This window comes from Populus trichocarpa, chromosome 3 (genome assembly GCF_000002775.5).
Source record: "Populus trichocarpa isolate Nisqually-1 chromosome 3, P.trichocarpa_v4.1, whole genome shotgun sequence".
In the NCBI taxonomy this organism is placed as follows: domain Eukaryota; kingdom Viridiplantae; phylum Streptophyta; class Magnoliopsida; order Malpighiales; family Salicaceae; genus Populus; species Populus trichocarpa.
In genome coordinates, this window is record NC_037287.2 from 3,539,704 (window position 1) to 3,562,635 (window position 22,932).

The 22,932-nt window shown below is 31.9% G+C and overlaps 2 protein-coding genes across 4 annotated transcripts; both read right to left on the reverse strand.

The window, feature by feature from the left end:
- Positions 1-591: 591 nt before the first annotated feature.
- On the reverse strand, positions 592-3,067 carry LOC18096699 (putative pentatricopeptide repeat-containing protein At3g15930). Its single transcript, XM_006385238.3, has one exon. It carries the CDS (start codon positions 2,850-2,852, stop codon positions 618-620), a length of 2,235 nt encoding a protein of 744 aa, XP_006385300.2. The 5' UTR covers positions 2,853-3,067; the 3' UTR covers positions 592-617.
- Positions 3,068-15,135: 12,068 nt separating this feature from the next.
- LOC18096700 (zinc finger BED domain-containing protein DAYSLEEPER) lies at positions 15,136-20,595 on the reverse strand. 3 transcript variants are annotated; one of them, XM_052451559.1, is made up of 3 exons: positions 20,439-20,595; positions 20,248-20,302; positions 15,136-18,067 (listed from the first exon to the last, which is right to left on the reverse strand). In XM_052451559.1, exon 3 carries the CDS (start codon positions 18,051-18,053, stop codon positions 15,399-15,401), a length of 2,655 nt encoding a protein of 884 aa, XP_052307519.1. In that variant the 5' UTR covers positions 18,054-18,067; positions 20,248-20,302; positions 20,439-20,595; the 3' UTR covers positions 15,136-15,398. The 3 variants fall into 3 exon arrangements, with proteins under 3 accessions (XP_052307519.1, XP_052307520.1, XP_024453625.1); XM_052451560.1 differs by having other exon boundaries at positions 20,248-20,299; positions 20,437-20,595; XM_024597857.2 differs by having other exon boundaries at positions 20,398-20,595.
- Positions 20,596-22,932: the final 2,337 nt, after the last annotated feature.

The window sequence follows — 22,932 nt, forward strand, 5'->3', positions numbered from 1 at the left end:
TTTTCAAAGTCTCTCAAACATATGATCTATTCCATCAGTAACACTACACTTTTTTGTATCCTGATAATTGACAATGAGAAGTAGAGACAGCAGTGCTATGTGCTCTTACAAAACTTCTTCGTACAGGTTATGAACTTTTGTAAGATCAGGCATAATTCTTCTCTTTGAGCTTTTTAATGGACAGGGTGTACAGACTTAGTTGGCTGGGATTTAATTTGCTCGTATTCAGATCACGGTTATTTCTAGTAGATAGGCCAATTTCAATTCTTTTTTTAGAAGAAACAATATTTGTTTCAGAATGACATTAGCTGAAGGATCGAAACTGGGTTTTGGTCAGTGGATTTGAACTCTTCCATAGCAGCCAATACTAGCAAGCTCTTGTTTATTTCAAGTCTAAGCCGAGTGAAAGTGCTTACAACAGTATGAGGTTATGTAACCGACAAAAATTGCTTTCGGCAACCAAAAACAAAATCCAGTTTGATCTCTGGTATTAGATGCTTTTGAGAGACAGAGAGAGAGAGTAACTAACAATCTACCACTTATTAACTCACCAAAGTAACTAACAATCTACCACTTATTAACTCACCAAAGTAACTAACAATCTACCACTTATTAACTCACCAATAATCTTTACATGAACAGGAGCCATGCCTGAAATGATGAAAACGAGTTCTATCCCTGACAATAACTTCCCTATCATACACTTTTGACACCAACTTTGCCACATGGTGACAATCTATACACATTCTGAGATTCTTCACAATTCTGATCGTGACCCCAGGACCTGAGTTGATGAGCCCAAATGCAATAGCCAACTTCTCGCTGTGCCGGTAAACTGCATTCTCTTTATCCTCCTCTGCTATATCAAGGAAAACCTCTGAAGTATTAGGTGAGTACCCCGCAATTTTCAAGTCACTTGTCATTTTGTTTAACTTCCCATATATTTCTTTTGTTTGAGGATGTGACTGGTCACCAGCAACAAATTCATGGACAATACCATTCATCTCAATCAAGCTGCAACCTGGGGTTTTCTTGATTCCTCTATCCATCATCACTTGTCGCAATTCACGCAATTTATCCCATTTATTGCAAGCTGCATATATATTACACTGCAGAACATAAACAGCTCCATTATTGGGTTCTAACTCAAGAATCTGCTCTATGGCCCTTTCAGCCATTTCTGCATCTTTATGAATTCTACAGGCACCCAGAAGAGCTCCCCAGACAATTGAATTAGGTTTCATTGGCATGTTCTTAATAATTTCATGAGCTTCTTTTAGATGCCCAGCTTTGCCAAGAAGATCAACCATGCACCCATAATGTGCTATATTCGGTTCAATTCCATGCCGAGCAGTCATGCTGGCAAAAAACTTTTTTCCTTCATCTACCATGCCAGTATGAGTACAAGCAGAGAGAACACCAACATAAGTTACCTCGTCTGGTGTTACAGAAGCTTTCAGCATTTGGGAAAACATATTGAGAGCTTCTTCACCACATCCATTAATTGCTAGGCCAACAACCATGGCTGTCCATGTAAATTTGTCCCGCTGAGGCAATGTATTGAATATGCTTAATGCCATTTCAACATTTCCACATTTGAAGTACATGTCTATCAAAGCATTCCCCACAAAAGTATCATTCTTGACCTTGTTTTTATCAATGTAAGTCCTTATCCATTCTCCTAGCTCTAGCGCCCCAAGTTGTGCACAAGCTGTAAGTACGCTAACCATGGTGAACTCATCTGGTTTTATTTTAGAAGTTTGCATCTCACGGAAAAGCATCAAAGCCTCTTTGTAGCAATTAAGTCGAAGATATCCATCTATCATGGCAGTCCACGAGACATGGTCTCTTTCAGGCATTTTATGAAAATACTTTCTCGCTGCATCAACTTGCCCTGTATTCACAAATCCCGTAACAATAGCAGTCCAAGAAATCACGTCCCTATTCTTCATATTCTCGAAAATCCCAAGTGCGACATTCATTTCGCCACATGATGCATACATATCAATCAAAGCATTTTCTACTTTCAAATTAACCTCGACTACACCATTTCTTATGTACTTCTGCACCCGCTTGCCACATTCTAAATCCTTCAACTTAGAGCACGCTGATAATACTGAAACACAAGTAACCGAAGTGGGTAAAATTCCTTTCTCCTCCATCATGTCAAAAAGTTTTCTAGCTTCATCATACTTCTTTATTCTGTTATATCCAGAAATCATTGCATTCCAAGTGACAACATCACTCTTACAACTCATATCAAATATCCCACGAGCCATATCAATTAATCCACACAAAGAATACATATTTATCAAAGCATTGTGAGCAAAGACATTGGAATCAAGCCCATATTTCACTACATGACAATGCAGCTCCCTCCCTAATTGTAAGGCAACACTACGTGTAAAACCCTTGAACAAGAATGGATACGTGTAACAATCCGGCTTAACATTCCTCTCCAACATTTCAAGATACAAAGAAACGCCTAATTTTGGACAAGCAATCCTAGAATACCCTTTAAACATTATGTTCCAACTGAACACGGATGGTTCAGGAATTGTATCAAACAGTTGGCGTGCATAACACATGTCACCAAATTCACGGGAGCAGCAGAAAGAAAGTATCTTGTTTTGTATAATGGGGTTGCATATAATGCCTGTTTTGATTGTTCGGGAATGGATTTGCTTGAGATGGTACATGGATTTGCAGGTTTCAAAGAGGGAAAGTGGAGGGTTTTCAGTTACTGGGGATGATTGACTACATGCCATGGAAATCATTTTCTTGAGAAATGAAGAATGGAGATGGTGTTTTGTGGAGGGAAGATGTATTTCGAAGCCAAGTGAAAATGGCATATAACAAACAAGAATTAACTATATGATATTTTCCGCTCGGAAGCAACCAGCCGCTGTGTGTGTGTGTGTGTGTGTGTGTGTGTGTGTGTACAGTGTGTGTTTGGTTTAACAAGCTGTATTCTCAAATCTATTTAAGCTTTAATCAATATTAAAATTCTATTTTCAAATTTAATATATTGGAAAAAATAGGAAAACATTGCTGTGATTTGCTCCTTCGATCTAGAATTACTAGTATGAATGCGAATATTTTAAATGTAAAAAAAAATATTGATATCTCGGGTAAGTTTTTAGTAATGTTATTAGATTTAAAAATATAATTATTTTGAAAAAAAAAATTATCAAGATTAATTTGTTTTATTAATGTATTTTTTTTATCTTAGCAAATGTAAAGTTTTTTTAACTTGAATCAGTGATTCTGTTAAAAAAATATTTTATAATTATTAAAGCTTGTTAAATAAAAATATCAAAATAGTATATCCATAATTTATATGTGATTGAAAGTTTAAAAGATCATAAATATAATAAAATTATGATCAAAATTTATTTAAAATTTTTAAGATAAAAAAACTATTTTAATCAAATTTTCATCAATAAATTTTTGTTAGAATTATTATTTTCATGTAAGATACATAATATTTGAAAAAACAAATTTATAATATTATTTAAGTACCATATTAAAACTAATTGAATATGATAAATATTTTTTTTGTGATTGCCAAAAAAAACCAAAGAAAAAAAGGGGAGGGAAAGAAAAAAAAAGACAGAAAAGCAACTTTGGTTTTTTTACCAATCAATTTATTTTTAACCAATTTTTCACCTGAAAACACCTTAGAAACATCCAACAAACCTCAATAAATCTATTTGTGCTCTTAAAGTAGCAAAAAACTCATTAAAAATATAAAAAAAATTCAAACTAACCTCAAAATTGTTTTCAAGCCTCGATCTATTTCTTTCAGTAAGATGAAGACCAAAAACCACCATCATCATATACTTGTTATTGAATGGAACTATTTGACACCAAACTTGACCATTTAGGTTGGTGGAATCGTGACAATTCAATACTTTCTCTCTTCATTTTCAGTAACTTCTATTTTTATCCATGGACTGAAAATTAATAAAAATAAACTTTAAAACCAAAATAAAAATTACAAGAATTTAGGATTAGGCATATGTTATCTCCATATCTTACATTTCAATCATTTTCCTTTTAATTTTATAGGTCTATCATAATCTTAAAGCTAATTTCATCCTATTAGGCTAGAGAGAGACTGAATTGAATTAAAAAAAACAAGAAGAATCTAACCCTGAATGTTTTGTTTGTTTAGGTAATCAACAAAAATAATTGAGGTATCTCAGTTCTATAAAAGACAGAGAAATAATATCAGGTTAGTTTAATATATTAAAAATAAATTGATAAATTGATTATAAACAAAGTTGAAGGTCGCCCCGATGCCTTTTTTATCTTTTTATAAATAAAGCCTATATGGTATCCATTTATTTTTTTTTCAAAAAACAAAGATGACATAATCTAGCTACCATAGAGGTGGCAAAACAATCAGAGAAGATGGTTTTTTGATCAAAAAATCTATTTTTTCAACCATTATTGATCTGAAAACACCTAAAAACACCTTAAAGACCTAAATAAACCTATTTATGCATCAAATAACCCAAAAATAGGTTGAAAACAAAACTCAACCCGAATTGATAAAACTTCTCGAGCTTAGATCTACCATTTCATGCAAGGTGAAGGTCAAAGAACACCATAATGGAATTTCTCTTAATGAATGGAACCTTTTAAAACCTTGATCAACCCTTTTCGTGGTCAAAATCAGTGTCAACCAACTATTTTCTCTATTCTTTTCATTTTTAGGTGAGTTTATCTCTCCTCTCTCTAATTCATAAACTATAAAATAGACTTTTGGAACAAAATGAAAATTATCATTAGTATGGGGTTAGCTATAAAAAAATTTCATGTTTTTACATTTTAGTTCCTTATCTCTAAATATTGTACTTTCACTATAATTTCAAGCCTAGTGTCTTCTAATTAGGTTATCAAAAGCTTGATTGAAAAGAAAAAAAATAGAAAAAAAAATCAGCTAATGTGAGGTGCTAGATTCATTGTTCATATGAAAAATGAATCTAGCACCTCACCTCTTTTAGTTTTTAGTATTGGTTATTTGACTCATGCTTCATCACGAGTCAAATAATTCATTTTTCAACAAAAGAAATTAATATGCAGGCTTTTCCAATGCATTTTTGGACAAAAACAATTTTCAATCATATATCGAAATGTTTATGCATGTAACTAATTAAGTAAACCAAAAATTATTTGTGCTAATAAATGTAAAAAAAAGTCATTGACGATAACTAAAAATTAAACTAGAAAAATCAAGAGATATGTGTAGATAAGGATATTTGAACTCACAACATGGGTCATGTACCAAGTTATATTTAATAACTTTGTTTTTTGGAATAAATTCTTTATTTAATAAAATGATTATCCGTGCCTGTAAAACATAAAAAAGTCGTTAACGATAAATAAAGACTAAACTGGAAAAATCAAGAGATGGATATTGTTTAAGATATTTGATCTCACAACACCGGTCATATACATAATTGTGTTTAATAATTTTGTTTCTTAGAATAAAATTTTTATTTAATCAAATGATGATAGAAATAGACATATGTATGAAAGAGATTAAATAAAATCAAAGAAAAAAATGTTAAGCAATGTTGCATATATTCAAAAAAATATTATAATTTTTACTTGAAAACCAAGTTAAAAAATAAGCGATATTTAACCAAAGATTAAATTGGAAAGCTAAGAGATAGATGTTGTTGTAGACATGTAAGCTCAAAACACGGGCCATTGTGTTTAATATTTTTGGAATCAATGTTTTATTCAATAAAACAATAATAGAAAAACATATTGGGAAGCGATTGAATAAAATTTAAGGGAAAACAATTAAGTAGGGCTACAAAGAAAGAATGTCCCCTAACCTACGAAAATAATGATGAAATTTCATCCGTAAACTAAGTAAAACTCAAATCATATTCTATTCTATTCTATTAAAAAACACATCATAAAAATTATAAAAAAAAAATATTAAGATTGAAAAAAAAATATCCAACAAAAGATAAAATCACCAAAAAAATAACCAAAACAACAAATGACTAGAAGGTCACTGAAAACTCAAGACAAGGTTTATTCTGCCAAAACAAAACTTGATTTTTAATTTGTTTTTCACCATATACACCTTAACTAACCTATCCATAACTTCAAACAAATTAAAAACCCAAAATCAACTCGAAAAAAAAAACTTCATAAGCTTAGATCTACTTGGCAATTTTAATGGCAAAGAACACTTAGACTACACTTTCATCATCGAATGGAATTCATTAACACTAAAATCAGTGTTAACAAAACTTTAAGGACTAAATTGTAAAAAAAAAGTTCACTATGGAGTTGCTCTAGTTAAAAACCATGCATTTTAGTTTCTTTCTAGTAATGTGGCATCACATCATGGTTGCAAGAGTGTGAATTTATGGTTTTGGTATATATTTGCGGTATGGTATAATTGGATGTGAGTTTTTGTTTATATATATCCTTACATTTCATTTATTTGGAGGAATTTTGTTATTTATCTTTTATTTTATGCTTGTATTTAGTTTCCTAAAACTTAGCTTCAATCTACATTTTGTGACATTTTCTTTAAAAAATTGTCATGAACTCTAAAATTTTTATTTATGGAATTAATCTCTTTTCTTAGGTAATAGTTTAGTGAATATCATCATACATGCCTATTTAATAATTATTAGTTGACATATAGCTATAAAAAAATATATATATTTAATTTTTTTTTATAACTCTATAATATATTTAAAAAAGTTTTTTCATCTATTATTATTGTCGATTATATTTGTTCATCTTGGAAATTCATTAGTTAATAATTTTTTTACTTAATTATTCTATTATATTCTTTTTTTATGCTCATTCAATTGTAATAAGATTTGTTTTGAAAACCAATAAAATATTAAAAAAAAAAAACATTAATGGGGCACAATCTATCATAGTATCATATGGTAAATTGGCTAATAGCATATTAGAGTATTTAGGCATTGAAGTTATAATGATTCCCAAGCGAAAGTGATGATTGGAAACTAGTTAAGAAGCAAAGATTTAGTGTGCTCTTCTTTTTTCCCCCCTGGGAAGTCGTACAATAATGATACTAGGGAATAAACATTTTTAGGTAAATTATAAGAACATTGGTACATATTATGATATTGTTCGAATTATTTTTTTTTATGTATAAAGAAAATATTCAAATGTTGGTAATATTTTTTCTAATAAAAAAATTTAAATAATGAGGGGTTGACTCGATCAACTTAACGGGTTTAAAAGCAACCTGGATGACATGTAAAAAAATAATTTTACTCAAAATAAATTCAAGACAAATTCAAGATGGTATCCTTTTTAAAAATATATATATTAAAATGACAACTATTGGATGATTCGTGTCAATATAGATTAACCTGTCGAATTCACAATCTGGGTCATAAAATCATAATAGGGACCTCATATAAAGTAAATCAAAATAAGTTATGAAGCCCAATTTTAAATTAATCCAAAACTTAAAGAAAATTGTAAGAAAAAAAAACTATAGTGAAAAACCTACCGTTTTACTTTCTTTCTAATAATGTGACATCACATCATAGTAGGAAAAGTGTGAATTTGTGGTTTTGGTATATATTTCAGACATGGTATAATGGGATCTGAGTTTTAGTTATATACTAGATAGGTTACCCGCTCATTGCAGCGGGCTAGTTTTGAAAACGCGCATTGCTTTTAATTGTGGGATAATTAGGAGGAAAGGACTTTCTAGGCATATAGCTGGTAGCATTAAAAGGTATATGATTTGGCTTTCAAGCAACATACAAGTAACAAGCAAAAAAACTTCTTTAAACTGTTTCAAATCTCATATAAAAATCAAACTGTAAAATGTAAAGAGACATCAATCTAATATAGATATTGTTTGAGCAACTCAGTGCAAAAAGTGGCATGATGAATAGAAAGAGTACTTAAGCCTAACTTTTGGGTGAGAGGTGAAGTCTCGGCAACTATTAGCAAGTAAAGAGTAACAAATACTTGTGAACTCCTTGTTACTATAAGGATCTGAATAATTTAGTTAAGTATCGGCAAAATCATTTTATGTATGCATCTATACATCTGAACCTAATATATAAAATGAGTATGGTACATACTTCAAACACTCGTCTTACAAGGCAAACCCCCCAAAAAAAAAAATTAGAAAGCAACTCAATACCACCTAAAGGCAAACTTTCTTTGACAAGCATTGGTCAAATACTTTCCTCCACCAGAGTCTGCATATATATAACAAATGAAGGGGCATAAGATCAATGAATATTTCTGGAGTAATAATATCTCAGGAATTATTACTGATTATATATATATATATATGGTAAAGAAAAATTGAAATCAAGATGTTTTTCTAGAGTTGGGGATGAAATATAAAGATTCTGAGCAATTGTCCTCGTAATGAAAGGTTAAATTAATCATTAGCAAATCTCAAATAGTTCAACAAAAGTGAAAAAGCATTATTTTCACTAAACTATTGGATCTAGACAATCTTGGTCTTTGGCTAATTCAGTTTGTGTTATACTATCCAAACAAATAAACCTAAAGGAATATAAAGATTTTGAGTTTAGGGCAAGTATCATCAAAGTGGTATTACAAAACATACCATAAGATTAATTTAAGCAGCTTAAATTATTATTAATGGTAACAAAAAATGAAATTTATTTAAAGTTTCTTCAGGACAGAAGACAGCAAGTCTAGACATGTCTGAGTCTATAGCACAACAAGTATGACTAAGAAAGGAACAAATGAACTTTGAGGGGTAACTTAACTTATCAGGCCTTGAGTTTGTTCCCTAATGATCACAAGTTCAAGTCCTCTTAAGCCACTAGAGGCTTACATGGTCGTTAACTTTAGGGCCCGTTGGATTAGTCGAGGTGCGCGCAAGCTGGCTCGGATACCCACGTTAATAAAAAAAAAAGTACAAATGTCATATCCTGTAAATAGAGAGTAATGAGTTTCCATCTCCCAACATCATTTTAATATCGAAATCTATGCTCTCTACCCGCATGAAAATCTTGGCAAGATATATGTATGTAATCAATTCAAAACATAACAGAAAAGTTAAGTATACATGTAGTTAACACAAATAGACTGTTTGGAGGTGGAATGTCGCAGAAGGAAGAGATGCTTCACAACTGTCCCAAAAAATAAACCAGCGCATATGCAGCCTTTTCAAAAAGCTCAGACATTTTTTCATAGCTAGATACCTTGCAAATGACAACCGAAATATCATCACCAAGAACTAACTGGTACCAAACTGCTGAAACAGAGAAAGGGAGGTTGTTGCGCATGGCATGTAAATTTCAAAGTGAGAAATAAGTAAAGCTATGCTTTCATGAACATAATACACTATTACGGTGGCTCATCCTTGATATGAAGCCATTTTAATTAGGTTCTTAATATGAAAAGTGGGCAACAATAATATCATAGAAGGGTGTAGTTGCACTAATGTAGCTAATACTAAATTGGTGAGAAAGTTGAACTTGCACACTACCAAATATCATGTACCTTATAAATTACAGTGGTTGAATAATGGTGGTGAAGTGAAAGTGAATAAGTAGGTTTTTGTTACTTTTTTTATTGGTAAATATTGTGATGAGGTGTTATATGATGTCGTGTCAATTCAAGCTAGTCACTTGTTGCTTGGTAAACCATGGCAATATGATGGGAGAGTTATTTATGATGGAGTGAGAAATAGGTATTTCTTTGAAATGAATGAAAGACCTATAACTCATATATCTTTAACACCTAAATAAATATATGAAAAGCAATTGAAATTGAAGAAGGAGAATATGGTTGAAAAGAAGAGCTTGTATATTAAGAGGACCTTCTTTGCTAACAAGGTTCTTCTTGGTTTTGATAATAATGTTATTCTTTGGCTTGGTACTGATTGGTTGACCTTAGAAGATGTTTTCCATGATATAGATTTGAGGAAGAATCTTTTTAAAGAAGGGGAGGATGGTATGGACCAAGTCAGGTCCAAATTTGACATTAAAATGTTTGTTAACAAGTTTTGCAAGATCAAACATATCTATCAAACCTTATATTAGAACAAGCTAAATTTTACAAGGAGTTACTAGACGCATGGAATTATATTTCAGTAACTTTTCAAGTCAAATGGAGTTCGGGAACATATTATTTCAAATGGTCAAAGTTACTAGAAAAATCTTGTCATATCTCTCAAACTAGATATTTGTGTGTTGTTTGGGATATATTTGGAGCTATAGGTGTTGCTACGATTCAAGTTGTTCTGGAAACTAGACATCTCTAGCTTTCCAACCATTTATAGTAAGTCTAATAATTCATCCAGACGTGAGATAACGTGTTTGAAGTCAAGATTGAAAATCTACCAAGAATGTCTGAAAATTGAAGATCCATGCTACATGGAAGAATTTCAGCTTCAAAACTTTGTTTTTATTTATTTATTTGATTTTGAATAATTATTTTTAATTTTGGTTTGTTCTGGCCCATTAGATATTGTTTAAGGGTTTATTTTATAATTGGACTTATGTTAGTTGATTGCTAGTTTAGGCTCATTAGCTTGCGATCCAAAAGGGATTCATTAAGGTTAGTTAGATGAGACTATATTATATTTTTTTAGCTGCAAATTTCAATAGCAAGTTAAAGAATAAACATGATTTTTTCTTTTGTTTGTATGTGGCAAAACAATCTTTCTTTGCAGGGATAAAAATTATACATTGACTTATCAAAAATTAACTAGCTTCTTCGCGTTATTTGCATACTTAGGGTTCTTAGATACAAGGTTAACTCTAGGTCCAAGTCTTTTTTTAATACTTTTGTTTCTTAGGTACAGGGTTATATCTAGGTCAAGGTTCTATCAAACCTAATTTTCAACTTTCTAAGTTGTTATCTACTTTGTTAGGGGTTGTTTTACCACATGATTAAGAAGTTTATATCACCTCTGAAACAACTTTCTTTTATAGGTAAGCCCCAAAACCAGGAGGTTGCAAAACCATGGTGGTTTTGCACAACATAAGTGGTTATGGAAGAGTCTTCCTCATCTTCTCCTATAACCTCCCTAGAAAGGCTTATTTTGTCCTTTTGTGAGCTCAAACCTATAAAAAGAAGGCAGCCATGAAGTTTGCTCAAACATGAAATTTTCTTCTTCAATCATGGCTGACTAAATACATCATCATCACAAATGGATATAAATGTGTCATAGGAATACATGAATCATGTAGAGGGGATGTATATCTACCACTAGGAACAAACCTCATTTGATTTAGAGGTTTAGAACTCCTCATTCATTTTTAAGATTGGTCCCCAATCAACCTATATATGTCAACGCAGGGGAGGATAACTGGGGATAAGATGTTGTCAACATCATTGAAATAAATGGAATGTAAACGTTTGATAGGAGTAATTGATCATTATAGATGAGATGTTTCTTAGTCAAATAGAGCCTCTAAGGTCGTCGAAGATGCCACATTCATTCACCTGAAAATGGCATCTCGATCAACTTGTGTCTGCTAAAGAAGATTATAAACAAGGATGGTACGACGTGTCATTCAGTTTCTTCAATAAAATGAGTGACATGTTGTCTGTTTAAACCCTAGAAATTATGGTTTTTAATTGGGAATTTTGAAATTTTCATTTTGGTCCATGTCTTTTCAATTTCAGCATATATGCTAGAAAACTTGATTTTTGCAATTGACCTTTAAAACTTCTCATTTTTTACAATTACACCCCTGAAAACCTTAATTTAAATCATTTAATTTGAACATCTTTTACAAATTAGTTCTTGGTTTCTAGATTATGTAATTTGGCCACTATCAACCATCAAACTTTTAATTTCTTTCAAATTGATCCCTTATTTGATTAATTTTAGTTCATGAACTCACGCGCCATTTGGTCCTTGGTTATAAAATTCTTTAATTTGACCCTCAATGAACCTCCAATCTTTAAATTTCTTTCAATTTAACCCTTGAATGCACCAATTTGGCTCTTCAAAGTTTCAATTGAGTCCAATTTCATTCAATTATTGCAGATTAACCTGAATTAGGTCTACAAACTTGATTTTTCAACGATTGGGTCCTTGATTGAACCAATAAAACTCATTAGAAGTTTAATTAAGTCCTTAAACTTACTTAATTCTTCTAATTTTTGCTAAATTGACTTTCAAACTTAATTTTTCTCCAATTAAGTCCTTAAATAAATCAATTAATCCCTATTATAAGTAAGTCCTTAAACTTAATTAATTCTTTTAATTTTGGTCAAGTTTAGATTTCAGCCTCAATTTTCTTTCTATTAAGTCTTTCTTCATCCCATCTTATTAAAATATCCTAATTTGGCTCTTCATCCTATCTTATTAAAATATCCTAATTTAGCTATTCTTTTGGAATTTTGGTATGTTGCAGCTCAAAGACTTATCTTTTTATGTTCCAAAAATATTTTTAGATTTTGAATTTCTGATTCTTTTTGTATGTTTTAAATTAAAAAGAAACAATATGCATTTTTTTTTCATTAAACAATTTTAGGGATCTAAAATTGGGTTATGACACATACAAAGTAAATGAAATAATTTATGAAACTTAATTTTCAATCAACCCAATATTGAATGATGAAATTAAAAAAAATCAATTAAAAAATGACCCAAGCAACCCGAGTTAACTTGTCAAATCCACGACCTGAGTTATGAGGCTATAATAACCCAATAAAAAGCAAATCAAAATAAAATATGAAGTTCAACTCTCAATCAACCTAGTGTTGAGGGATAAAATTTTAAAAAAAAATCAATTAAAAAAGGACACAAAAAAAATAACCCGAGTTAACCTGTCAAACCCATAATCCAGGTCATGAACTAGGATAACCTCATAAAAATCAAATAAGAAAAAATGATTGGGATCAATCAGGATTACCTTACCAAACTTACAACTCGGGTCATAAAATTAGATAACTACATATAAAATAAATCAATATAAATTATGAAGCTGAATTTCTATTCAACCCATTGTTGAAAAATAAAAAATAAAAAACATAATCTAAAAAAAAACACAATAAAACAACTAATGTCAACCTAGGTTAACTTGTAAAACTCGTGATTTGGGTCATGAGATCAGGATAATCTAATAAAAAATAAACACAAACAAATCATGAAGTCTAATTACTAATCAACCTAATGTTGAAGGATGAAAATGAAAAAAAAAAAAAAACTCAAGTCAATCGGGTTAAGCTATTAAACTCGCGATTTAGGTCATGAGACTAGGATAACCACAAAGAAATCAAACTACAACAAATCAAGAAGCTTGATCTCTAATGAAACCAAATGTCAAAGGATAAAAGTTTTTTTAAAAAAAACAAATTTAAAAACCAGAGGTCAAAAAAAAACTATTACAATGAATAGTGTTTTGTGATGTGGATCACAGTAAAAACACCACCTCTTTTAGTTTTTGTTAATAATAATAATTAATTGATACAAAATTACTAGAATCATATTTAACTAGCTTTTTGATTTGCGCTTCATCACAGGGCGCCATTAAATGTTTTCAGCAAAAAACAATATATATACAAGCTTTTCCAATGTGTTATTGACATAAAAATCCTAATCATAAATTAAAAAGCTTCTACATACATTTAATTAAATAAATCAAGAATCGTTTGTAACAAAATAAAAGAAAAACCAATAACGATAACAGACTAAATTAGAAAAAAATCGAGAGATAGATGTAAATTAAGATATTTGATTTCGCAATACATGTCATGTACTCAGTTGTATTTAATTACTTTGTTCATTAGAATTAAATTTTATTAAATCAAACGATAATAGAAATAGATGTACACACAAAAGCGATTGAATAAAATCAAAGGGAAAAATATTATACAAGGTTCCACGTATTTGAAAAAAGAATATTATCATTTTATGTGAGAACCAAGTAAAAACTAAATGATATTTAACCAAAAACTAAATTAAAAAGTTGAGAGATAGATATGAATGTCAATGTAGATATTTGATCTCGAAACACAAGTTAGAGACTCAATTGTATTTAATAACTTTATTTCTTAAAACCAATGTTATAAAATGATAATAAAAAAAAAACATGTAGAGAAAAACAATTGAAAAAAATTTAAGAAAAAAATTTAAGTAAAGCTACATGAATAAAAATTAAAAAAAATTAATTAGTAACATGTTTGGTTGGAGAAACATGAATAAAAATACATATAATAAATTTATTTTTAAAACAGTTTTCTAATAAATTTATATATTTTTAAAATAGAAAATACAACGAAACATGTCTTTTTTATTTTTATTTTTTCTATTCTAAAATAGTAATTAAAAACTACCTAATAAAATAATACAATGGAGACTTCACCATTCTGTTAACTTGATTTCTGTTTACCAAATACCCTAATGGAGACTACTCCAATATGTTGATCAATTTTCTCATAGTAGTAGCAAAAATACAACTTGCATCCAATTCTAGTTTCCATCCATTGGTCTTACAGATAAGAAAAATAAATAAATAAATAAATAATCATTTTATTATTAATTTATAGTTGGAATTATTATAATCTGATAAAGGAATTTTTTTTTTTTAATTGAACTAGAAAATAGTGTTTATATTTTGATGGCATGGGGAGATTATAATATGGTTTGTTGTTTCATAAACGGTCCAAATCAAGTAATGAAGTGATTTAAAAGATTCTCACATATACTAATTTTATCTCGGTGTTTTTTTATTTATTTAAATTAAGAGAGGTTCTTTTTGTTATATAACATTTTTTAATTTTAAAAATTCATAGAATTATTTTTTTTAACTTTTATTTTATTTAGGAGAGCTACTTAAAAAAATTACCTACAAGAATAATTAGATAGAATAGTTTTGACCTTGTAAACTGAAAATGAGAAGGAAAAAAAAATGAATAAATACAGTGTTAAAAAAACTAGCTAGCGCTCCCTACATCATCTCTGCAAGCCATTAGAAGATATTGCAGACAAAACAGCTATTCAAGGAACCACGCGGTGATATTTGCAGGCTTTACACCATAATTCAGTGGGACAGGTTTATATCATCGAATCAAAGCCACAATAAAGAAGAGAATAAAATGCTAATTTTGATTCTTTTTCATTTTTAAAATACATGATGAATTGAAGAGAGCACAACAAGAAAGGAAACTGAAGCCTGCATATTGATATTAGCATGTGCTATCAAAGCTTAGCACAAGGCCACATGAATGACAAAAGGCACTAATCCGAAGTAATCACTGAAAACCAAGAAGCAGAACAAATCCTAATCAAACATCTTATATGGCAGGGGGGAAAAAAGAAAAAGAAGAGCAATAGCATAAGCCTAAACCTACACTGTTGAAGGGCAAAACAGGTTCCTACATGATACCTAAAATTCTTTCTTCACAGGTGCGTTAGAAACCTACAGTGATGGTGATGACAACAATGATGATCCATGCTGGAGCCAATCCTTGGCGCATATAAGGGCTTCAAGTGTCACAGGACGCAGTGAACTCCTGTAGCTATCTATCCTTTTGTTTTCAGTGTCAAACACAGAATCAGGAGTAACAGTAGACACTGGTATCGATAAAATATCAACAGCCATCTTGGAAAGTGTTGGATACTTCAGCCTGTTTAGTTTCCACCAACCTAACACATCAAACTCATGCACACGAGGCAGAAGCGACTCCTCTAGATACTGATCCAATTCTGACTTGAAATGTTGCCCACTTGTAATCTCAGAGATGTATATATCAAAATCTGAAAGCCCATCTCCAATAGAAAGCATAGGTAGATCTTGAGTGTGTAATTCTTGAGGCTGCATCCCTTGACAGATTACTTGGAGTTGCATCTCTTGCGGCGGCACTTCTTCTGTCTGCATCGCTTGAATGGATACTGGCGCTTCTTCTGTCTGCATCGCTTGAATGGATACTTCTTGGGAGGGAAATTCTTCAGAGAAAATCTCTTGAGCAGATACTTCTTGGGAGAGGACTTCTTCAGTGTGAATGTCTTGAGGGTGTATTTCTTCATTGTTCATCTCTTGAGAGCGTACTTCTTGGGAGGGAACTTCTTCACTTTGCATCTCTTGAGAAGGCACTTGTTCAGTGTGCGACTCATGAGGTGTTGCTTCTTGAGGATGCATTTCATCAGAGGGTGGTTCCTGGGAGGGCACTTCAGTGTATATCTCATGAGATGATACTTCTTGGGAAGGCACTTCTTCGGCATGCATCTCTTGAGGGGTCACTACCTGTGAGGGCACTTCTTGAAGGAGCGACTCATGAAGAAATACCTCTTGGTGGTGCCCATCTTGAAGAGGCACTTCTTGAGGAGTTCCTTTGTCCGGGTGTACCACTTGATGAGGTACTTCTTGAGGGTGCACTTCTTGGGCAGGTAGTCTTTGAAAGTGTTCATCCGGAGCAGGTGCTACTTCAATTTCTTGTAGATTGTCTGATTGAGGAATGCTGACAAGCCCTTCTTCCACATCTGTTGCCGGTAGATGAAAATTGGGTGTAAGATATCCTACCAAGAGTTCATGAATACCATCATCAACACTCTTGATCCACATACCAGCATCCTCACCAAAGACCTTCGGGAAGCTAAATTCAAGAAGCTTCATCTTAAACCTTGGATCCATGACTACTGCAATTGCCAAAATAAGGAAGCAATCCTTCCAATATTGATCAAACTTTTCTTTCAAGGGTTTGGTCAAGTTTCTGACAAAGGGGTCATGGCTCATGGCTGCATTTGTCAGCTCTAACTGGATTTTGTACACTTCATGGTAAAATACATGGGCAGGAGGGTATGATGGGCCTGTCAAAATGTTAGCTGCATCATATAAAAGCTTCAAGTATGTGCAGAGAATATCCGCCTTCTGCCAATCATCGATTGATGGGTTTATCTTGTAAACAGGGTCAGAAGTATCTAAGCAAGCAAATACTTCTTTCAATTCACAGGCAGCCACCAGCATTTGGTAAGTTGTATTCCATTTAGTTTGATCATCAATAATAAGGTCTTTTGTGCTAGGGACTTGAAGTTGTTGCCTTAGTTCAGTGAACTTCTCGTCATGAGCTTCTGAAGTTTTCACATACTTCACACTTTCACGGATTCTCATGACAATATCCCCTGTAGCACTGAGTGCATCTTGTGCAAGACGACTTAAAACACGAGCATAGCAATTCCCTTTCAGTAATTGACCGTGGAGCACAAATGGGTTCTTGACAGAAAGAAGTCCTCTTAGATTTCCAATTATGGTCTCATTTGAGAAGGATTGATCAAGGGTAAGAGTAAATAACTTGCTCTCCAATTGCCAATCAGATAGGCAAGACACAATTGCTTCATTGAAGGCATAATCAGAATCATAGAAAGGTAATGTCACAACATTAAGGATCCGTTGCTGTAAATTCCAATCACCATCAACGAAGTGACCTGTTAAGAAAGCATATCCGATATCTAGATTTGAAGTCCCCAAATACAATGTGAGATTGACTCGTCCAGGAATTCCACCGATAAGGTTCAAAAGGCTTTGCTTCTCCCTCAGGTACACAGCCACACATTCACCTTGAATGGTGTTAAGATTCATCATATTGTAATGAGGTTGAAGAGTTCGGACAAAATCAATGAAAGCAGGATGTTCCACTATGTGGAGTGGATAATCATGCTGTATGATCATCTTAGCTATCTCATGGTTGCAGCGGTCCTGATCCAAGGGAATGGCGGAGAATCCAGGAGATGCTCGGAAACGTTTCTTAGGAGGGCCTGTTTTCAAGCCTGGTGTATATGGTGATGATTCATTTTTCTGACGGCTTACAGGGCAGATCCCCAGGGCAATGTGTCGTTTGAGGTGGCTGGTTCCTGCAAGCTTTGTACCAGTAATATATGCAAATGATTTCTTGCACTGTTTACAGCATGCTCTCATACAACCAGCTCCAACAGTTTCAATTGTGAAGTGTTCCCAGACAATAGACTTCTTTCTCCTCCGTTTATTAGGCTGTTCCTCAGAAGTGGGTGGCCCATTGTTATTTGTTGGCGTCACAGGGATAATCGCCATAGTGGGACTCATGGGGTCTTCTACTTCCATGATAAGGCTCGATCCTGCAGTAGCATAAATTGCAGGAATTAGATGGCATGAAAAAACAAATGAGACAACGATGGAGAACTATAAATTTCATTTTTATGCAGAATAGTCCTAACAAATTTCAAACTCAACAATAAAAAAATTTTAAAAATAGCATTTAAATAGTGTGCGAGGAATGTGTACCAGTGTTGTCAAAAGGCACTGATGCGCTCGCCCAGACGAGGCAAGGCCACAGCGCCTTTATTAGCCTCTAGCAATGAATTTTAATGAAGTGCTGCCCTAGGCAGGCGCCTCATGAGTGGGCACCAGGCGTTAAAGCAAGCGCCTGACTGAAATACTAATTTTTTTTGTTGAATTTTTCTTTTTATTTTAACTAATTTATAATTTGACCTATTTGTCCATTTTTTAATTTACCACAAGAAACAACTTAGGGGTATTTTTGTAAAAAACAAAGATTAGGGTAAAAAAGAATAAAAAAAATCATTAAAGTGGGAGACATGCAATTAAGGAAGGACACTTGAAGAGAAACACCAAACACATTTTGCATTGAATAGAAGTCAGAGAACAATAACACAAGTACAGAACAGGAATGCATGGATCAAGATGTTTTTGAAAATTAATGACCGATGATGATGATGATATTTAAGTTTGCTTTTTAATCTATTTGTCTATTTACTATTTAAATTATCTTTTTTGTTTTAAGTGTGAAAAATATAACTTTATATGACTATGTTATTGTATTTTATATTTTCTTTTGATTTTCTAATGATCTAATCTTAATTGGAAAGATCTATATTTTAGATTTATATAATATAATAAAATATTATACATATATATTTTTTGATTTATAGGCACCTTACAAGTTAAGAAGAAGCAAAGTAAAGAGGATTCCTCTCAAAACTTCAGAAAGATATCAAACAAAAGATGTTGGCACAGAAAATAAGCTCGCAATACCCCAAGTAAGCTCCCATACAATCAATGGATTTTTACAAACTTTGAGCAAAAAGGAACATCAATAATGGTAAAAAGTTCAAATCTGAATCAATTGATAACCTTCAATTATAAACACTAATCATGGAAAGTGTTGTCAAAAGCAAAAGGCATCCTAAGGCATCAAGGTTGTCAAACACCCAAAGCGCCATGCACTTGCCTAAGCGCTCGCCTCAATAAAACAAGGCGCTATGCTATAAATTCAATTAAAATATATGTATAATATTATAATATATAAATCACAAATATATATGTTAAAAATTAAGATTAGAAAATCAAACTGAAACTCAAAATATTTGAACATGGTCACAAAAAGTTATACTATTCACCCTTAAAAACAAAATAAGACAACTTAGAAGAGCAAATAGATTAAAATAGTTAAGCTTAAATATCATCTTCCAACACATTATCATCCATGCTTTCATCTCCTTCACTCGAGGCCCCCATATGCAGTTCATGATTATCATCTCCTATACAACTATACCCTTGAATTATTTTTGGTGGTGGATACAAAGAATGTGGGCAAATAGGGCAAAACAGGGAAAAATAACAGATATATTGACCAGGCGCTCGCGAGCACCTCAGCGCGTCTTGACAACACCGATCATGGAGCTCTTAGAACTAGCTATTTAGCATCCAGTCCAATATACACATGCAGAATAAGAGCGTTCAAGTGCATTAAAGAAAGTTCAATAATATCCCATATGACAGACTTTCAAATAACAGATGCCTGACTGGTAAACTAAAATGTCTACGCCAGCAAGAAACACCAAACATACGGGAACGTTGAAATAGACATGTTCACAGGCAATGGTTCGAAAAATTGGTGAGGATTGCATTTGTCACAGTTTGACATATCTTTTTAGGACAACCAACAACCAGTATAGAGTGAAAGCTCCTAGGAATTTACTCAAAAGAATTACACCAAATGAGCTATATCATAACTATACAACCACGAAAAAGCCCTAACCCTGACCCTAGCCAAAAAAGAACTGATGAACTGAGCTACATATCACTGACAGTAAACGAAGAAAGAAACAGCAGAGGCAGGACTATGAATCAAACCCAACAAGCAGAACAACCTTAACCCACCACACTGAAACAAACAGTAAGACAGTTTTTTAAGACAACCCCACCAACCAAAACCCATAACAGGTCAAAGAAAACAAGCAGAAACTACTAAGAAACAACAGCAACTTCTTCTTACCTTGACTGACAGATCTGAACTGAAGGTAGACAATTCAGGAAAAGAAACTACCACCCTGCAAGAAGAAAAAGAAAAACAAAATTAAATTTCTTGATTTTTTTTTAAAATTAGTTGATTTTAAAAATAAAAAATCCAAAAAAGAAAAATTACGGAGGAAGAAGAAGATGATGATGATGGGCTTTGAGGCTTACTTGATGAGCTGCAAAGCTAAAGTTTAGAGCTTTCTTTTGAAAGTTTGGAGCTTTGAAATTAGAAAAGAAAAGGAAGAAATAGAAGAACCAAACAAAACCCTAAATTGGACCTTCTTCACAAGGGGGTAGGCTATGGCCTAAACAGATTTCGAGTCTGCTCTGCCGAGGGCCTCTTCTACTTATTATTATTATTATTATTATTATTACAGAGTAGATAATAATTTAGTCCCTATATTTTTCATTATTTTTAATGTTAGTCCTCTTTCTTTAAAATCATAACTTCCCAAATAAAGCTAGGTTACAATCAAATAAGAAAATTAGGAGCTTGATATTTATTTTTTAAAATAAAGGGATTTAATAAATATTTCATTAAAAAATCAGGGATCCAGTCATAATTCATTCCATTATTTTAACTAAATAAAAGAGAGAAAGGGACAAATTTGTAAGGAAAATAAATAAAAAGAAAAAATGAAGTTATCAAAATAATTCACATATAGCCCACCTAACACCTATCTAATCTTGACCGCTGATTTTTTTCTAAAGGCAAATGGGATCTGTACAAGGGCTAGACTACGTTCCAGTCTAGTTGAAAATTCGGATTCTATGGAATAAAGTTGAGTTTTTTTATCACAACAAAAAAAAAAAAAAAAAAAAAACAAAACAGCAAAAAATATCTAAAAGAATAATTTCACGAGTTGATATTATCATATATGACTCATGTGTTACATTCAATAATAGTGACTTTTTAAACACAATACCAATAGTGACTTCAAACTATTTTAAACTCTCAAATCTATTTTTTTCTCCTTTATCTTTTTATTTCTCTTTTCTCCCCACAACCACCACCCCTTCCATGTCCCCACCATCACCGACAATCATTTCTCTCTCTCCCTCACCTCAAAACACTCTCACTTTCACCGTGAGACTACACCCTCTCTCTCTCCACTACAATGTAATCTCTCTCTCTCTCTACCCGCACGTCTCTCACTAAATATTCAGTCGTTACTGCCACCATTGGTCACTATCATCCACATTTAACACTTCGAGGTATATTACACACTTCCCCTCTATAAATTTGATATAATTTGTGTTAATTATTAATTTTGAAAATGTTAGGGTTTAAAATTAGTGATTTAAAAAAAACCAGAGTTGTTTTAATTAGGCTACTTAGCTATAAAATACATTGATTTGAATTGTTAATTTTGTTATTTTTAAAGAAAATTGATGATTTTATGTTGTTGTTGTTGTTGTTGTTGTTGTTGTTGTTGTTGTTGATTATGAATTAGGGTTAGAGTTCGTGTTTTTTAGGTTAAATTAAGGATTTAGTTGAATTAGGTATAAATATGTTATTTGGCTATGAAATACATCAATTGGGTTGATAGTTTTGTTATTCATGGGTTTTCTTTGGTTAGGTTATCAATTAGGTTTTGTTGATAAATCATGTACATTGATTAACCCCAATAATATAAATTATGGCTTGGGATTTGTTGTCTTGTTTGACAGAATATTTGGTAATATTGGAAAACTATGCTTATATATTGGTACTATTATCAATAACAACAATAGTATCATTTCCAATGGAAAAGGTACTAAGTTCTTAAGTGCTACATTAAATATGTCTCTTAACAAACTATCTACAATGTTATATGATTGACTTGGCTGGAATATGTTTGAAATTAAAGTTGAATTTACTTAGAGGGTGACACAAAATGAGGTTAGTCCAACTCGTTATGTCGGTGTACCCATCTATAATAATGAAAATGTAAATTCAATGTTTGGATTTGCAAGCATTAATAGGAGGAATATGCTAAAGCGCTCTAGGCTCATCCACTAGATGAGATGATTTTTAGATGTAGTTAGATTATATGATTTAATGTTATAAGAATTATACATTTAGTTTAAATTTAATAAAATGTTATGTGAACCATTGTTTTTAATTGTTAATTGTTAGTTCTAATGCATTGTGATGTTTGTTGATCTTTCAATTATGTTGGTGAGATGATGAATTATAAATTGTGTTTCTGAATTTTAAAGTTGGGTTGTGAATTGTGAAGTTGGTTTTTTTTTTTTTTGGATAGGGAATTAGAGAGTTGGAAAAAACTATCTTATACATATATTTTGGACGAGTCCCTATTATCATCTGCAAATCAAGAGTCACAGATGTTGAATGCAACATATGAGTCGTAGATGACGATAGAGACTCGTGAAACTGTATTATTTCCCTAAATATTTTTTGAGCTAGTTATTTTACCATATTTTTTAATTGTTCTAAGTTTAAAAAATTGAATAAAGTTGGCTTATTATTGGATCTACTTTTTTTATTGCACATTAGACCAACAAGTTTAAATTTTAATGAAAACTAAATTTATTGTTGTACTAAATTATTTAAGGATACAGTTTGGCCTAACTTGGTAGGATGATTTGATAAATTCATGACTTGAAGTTTGCTTTTGGCCAATTTTAAGTTAAATAAAAAATGACATGGACATGGAGA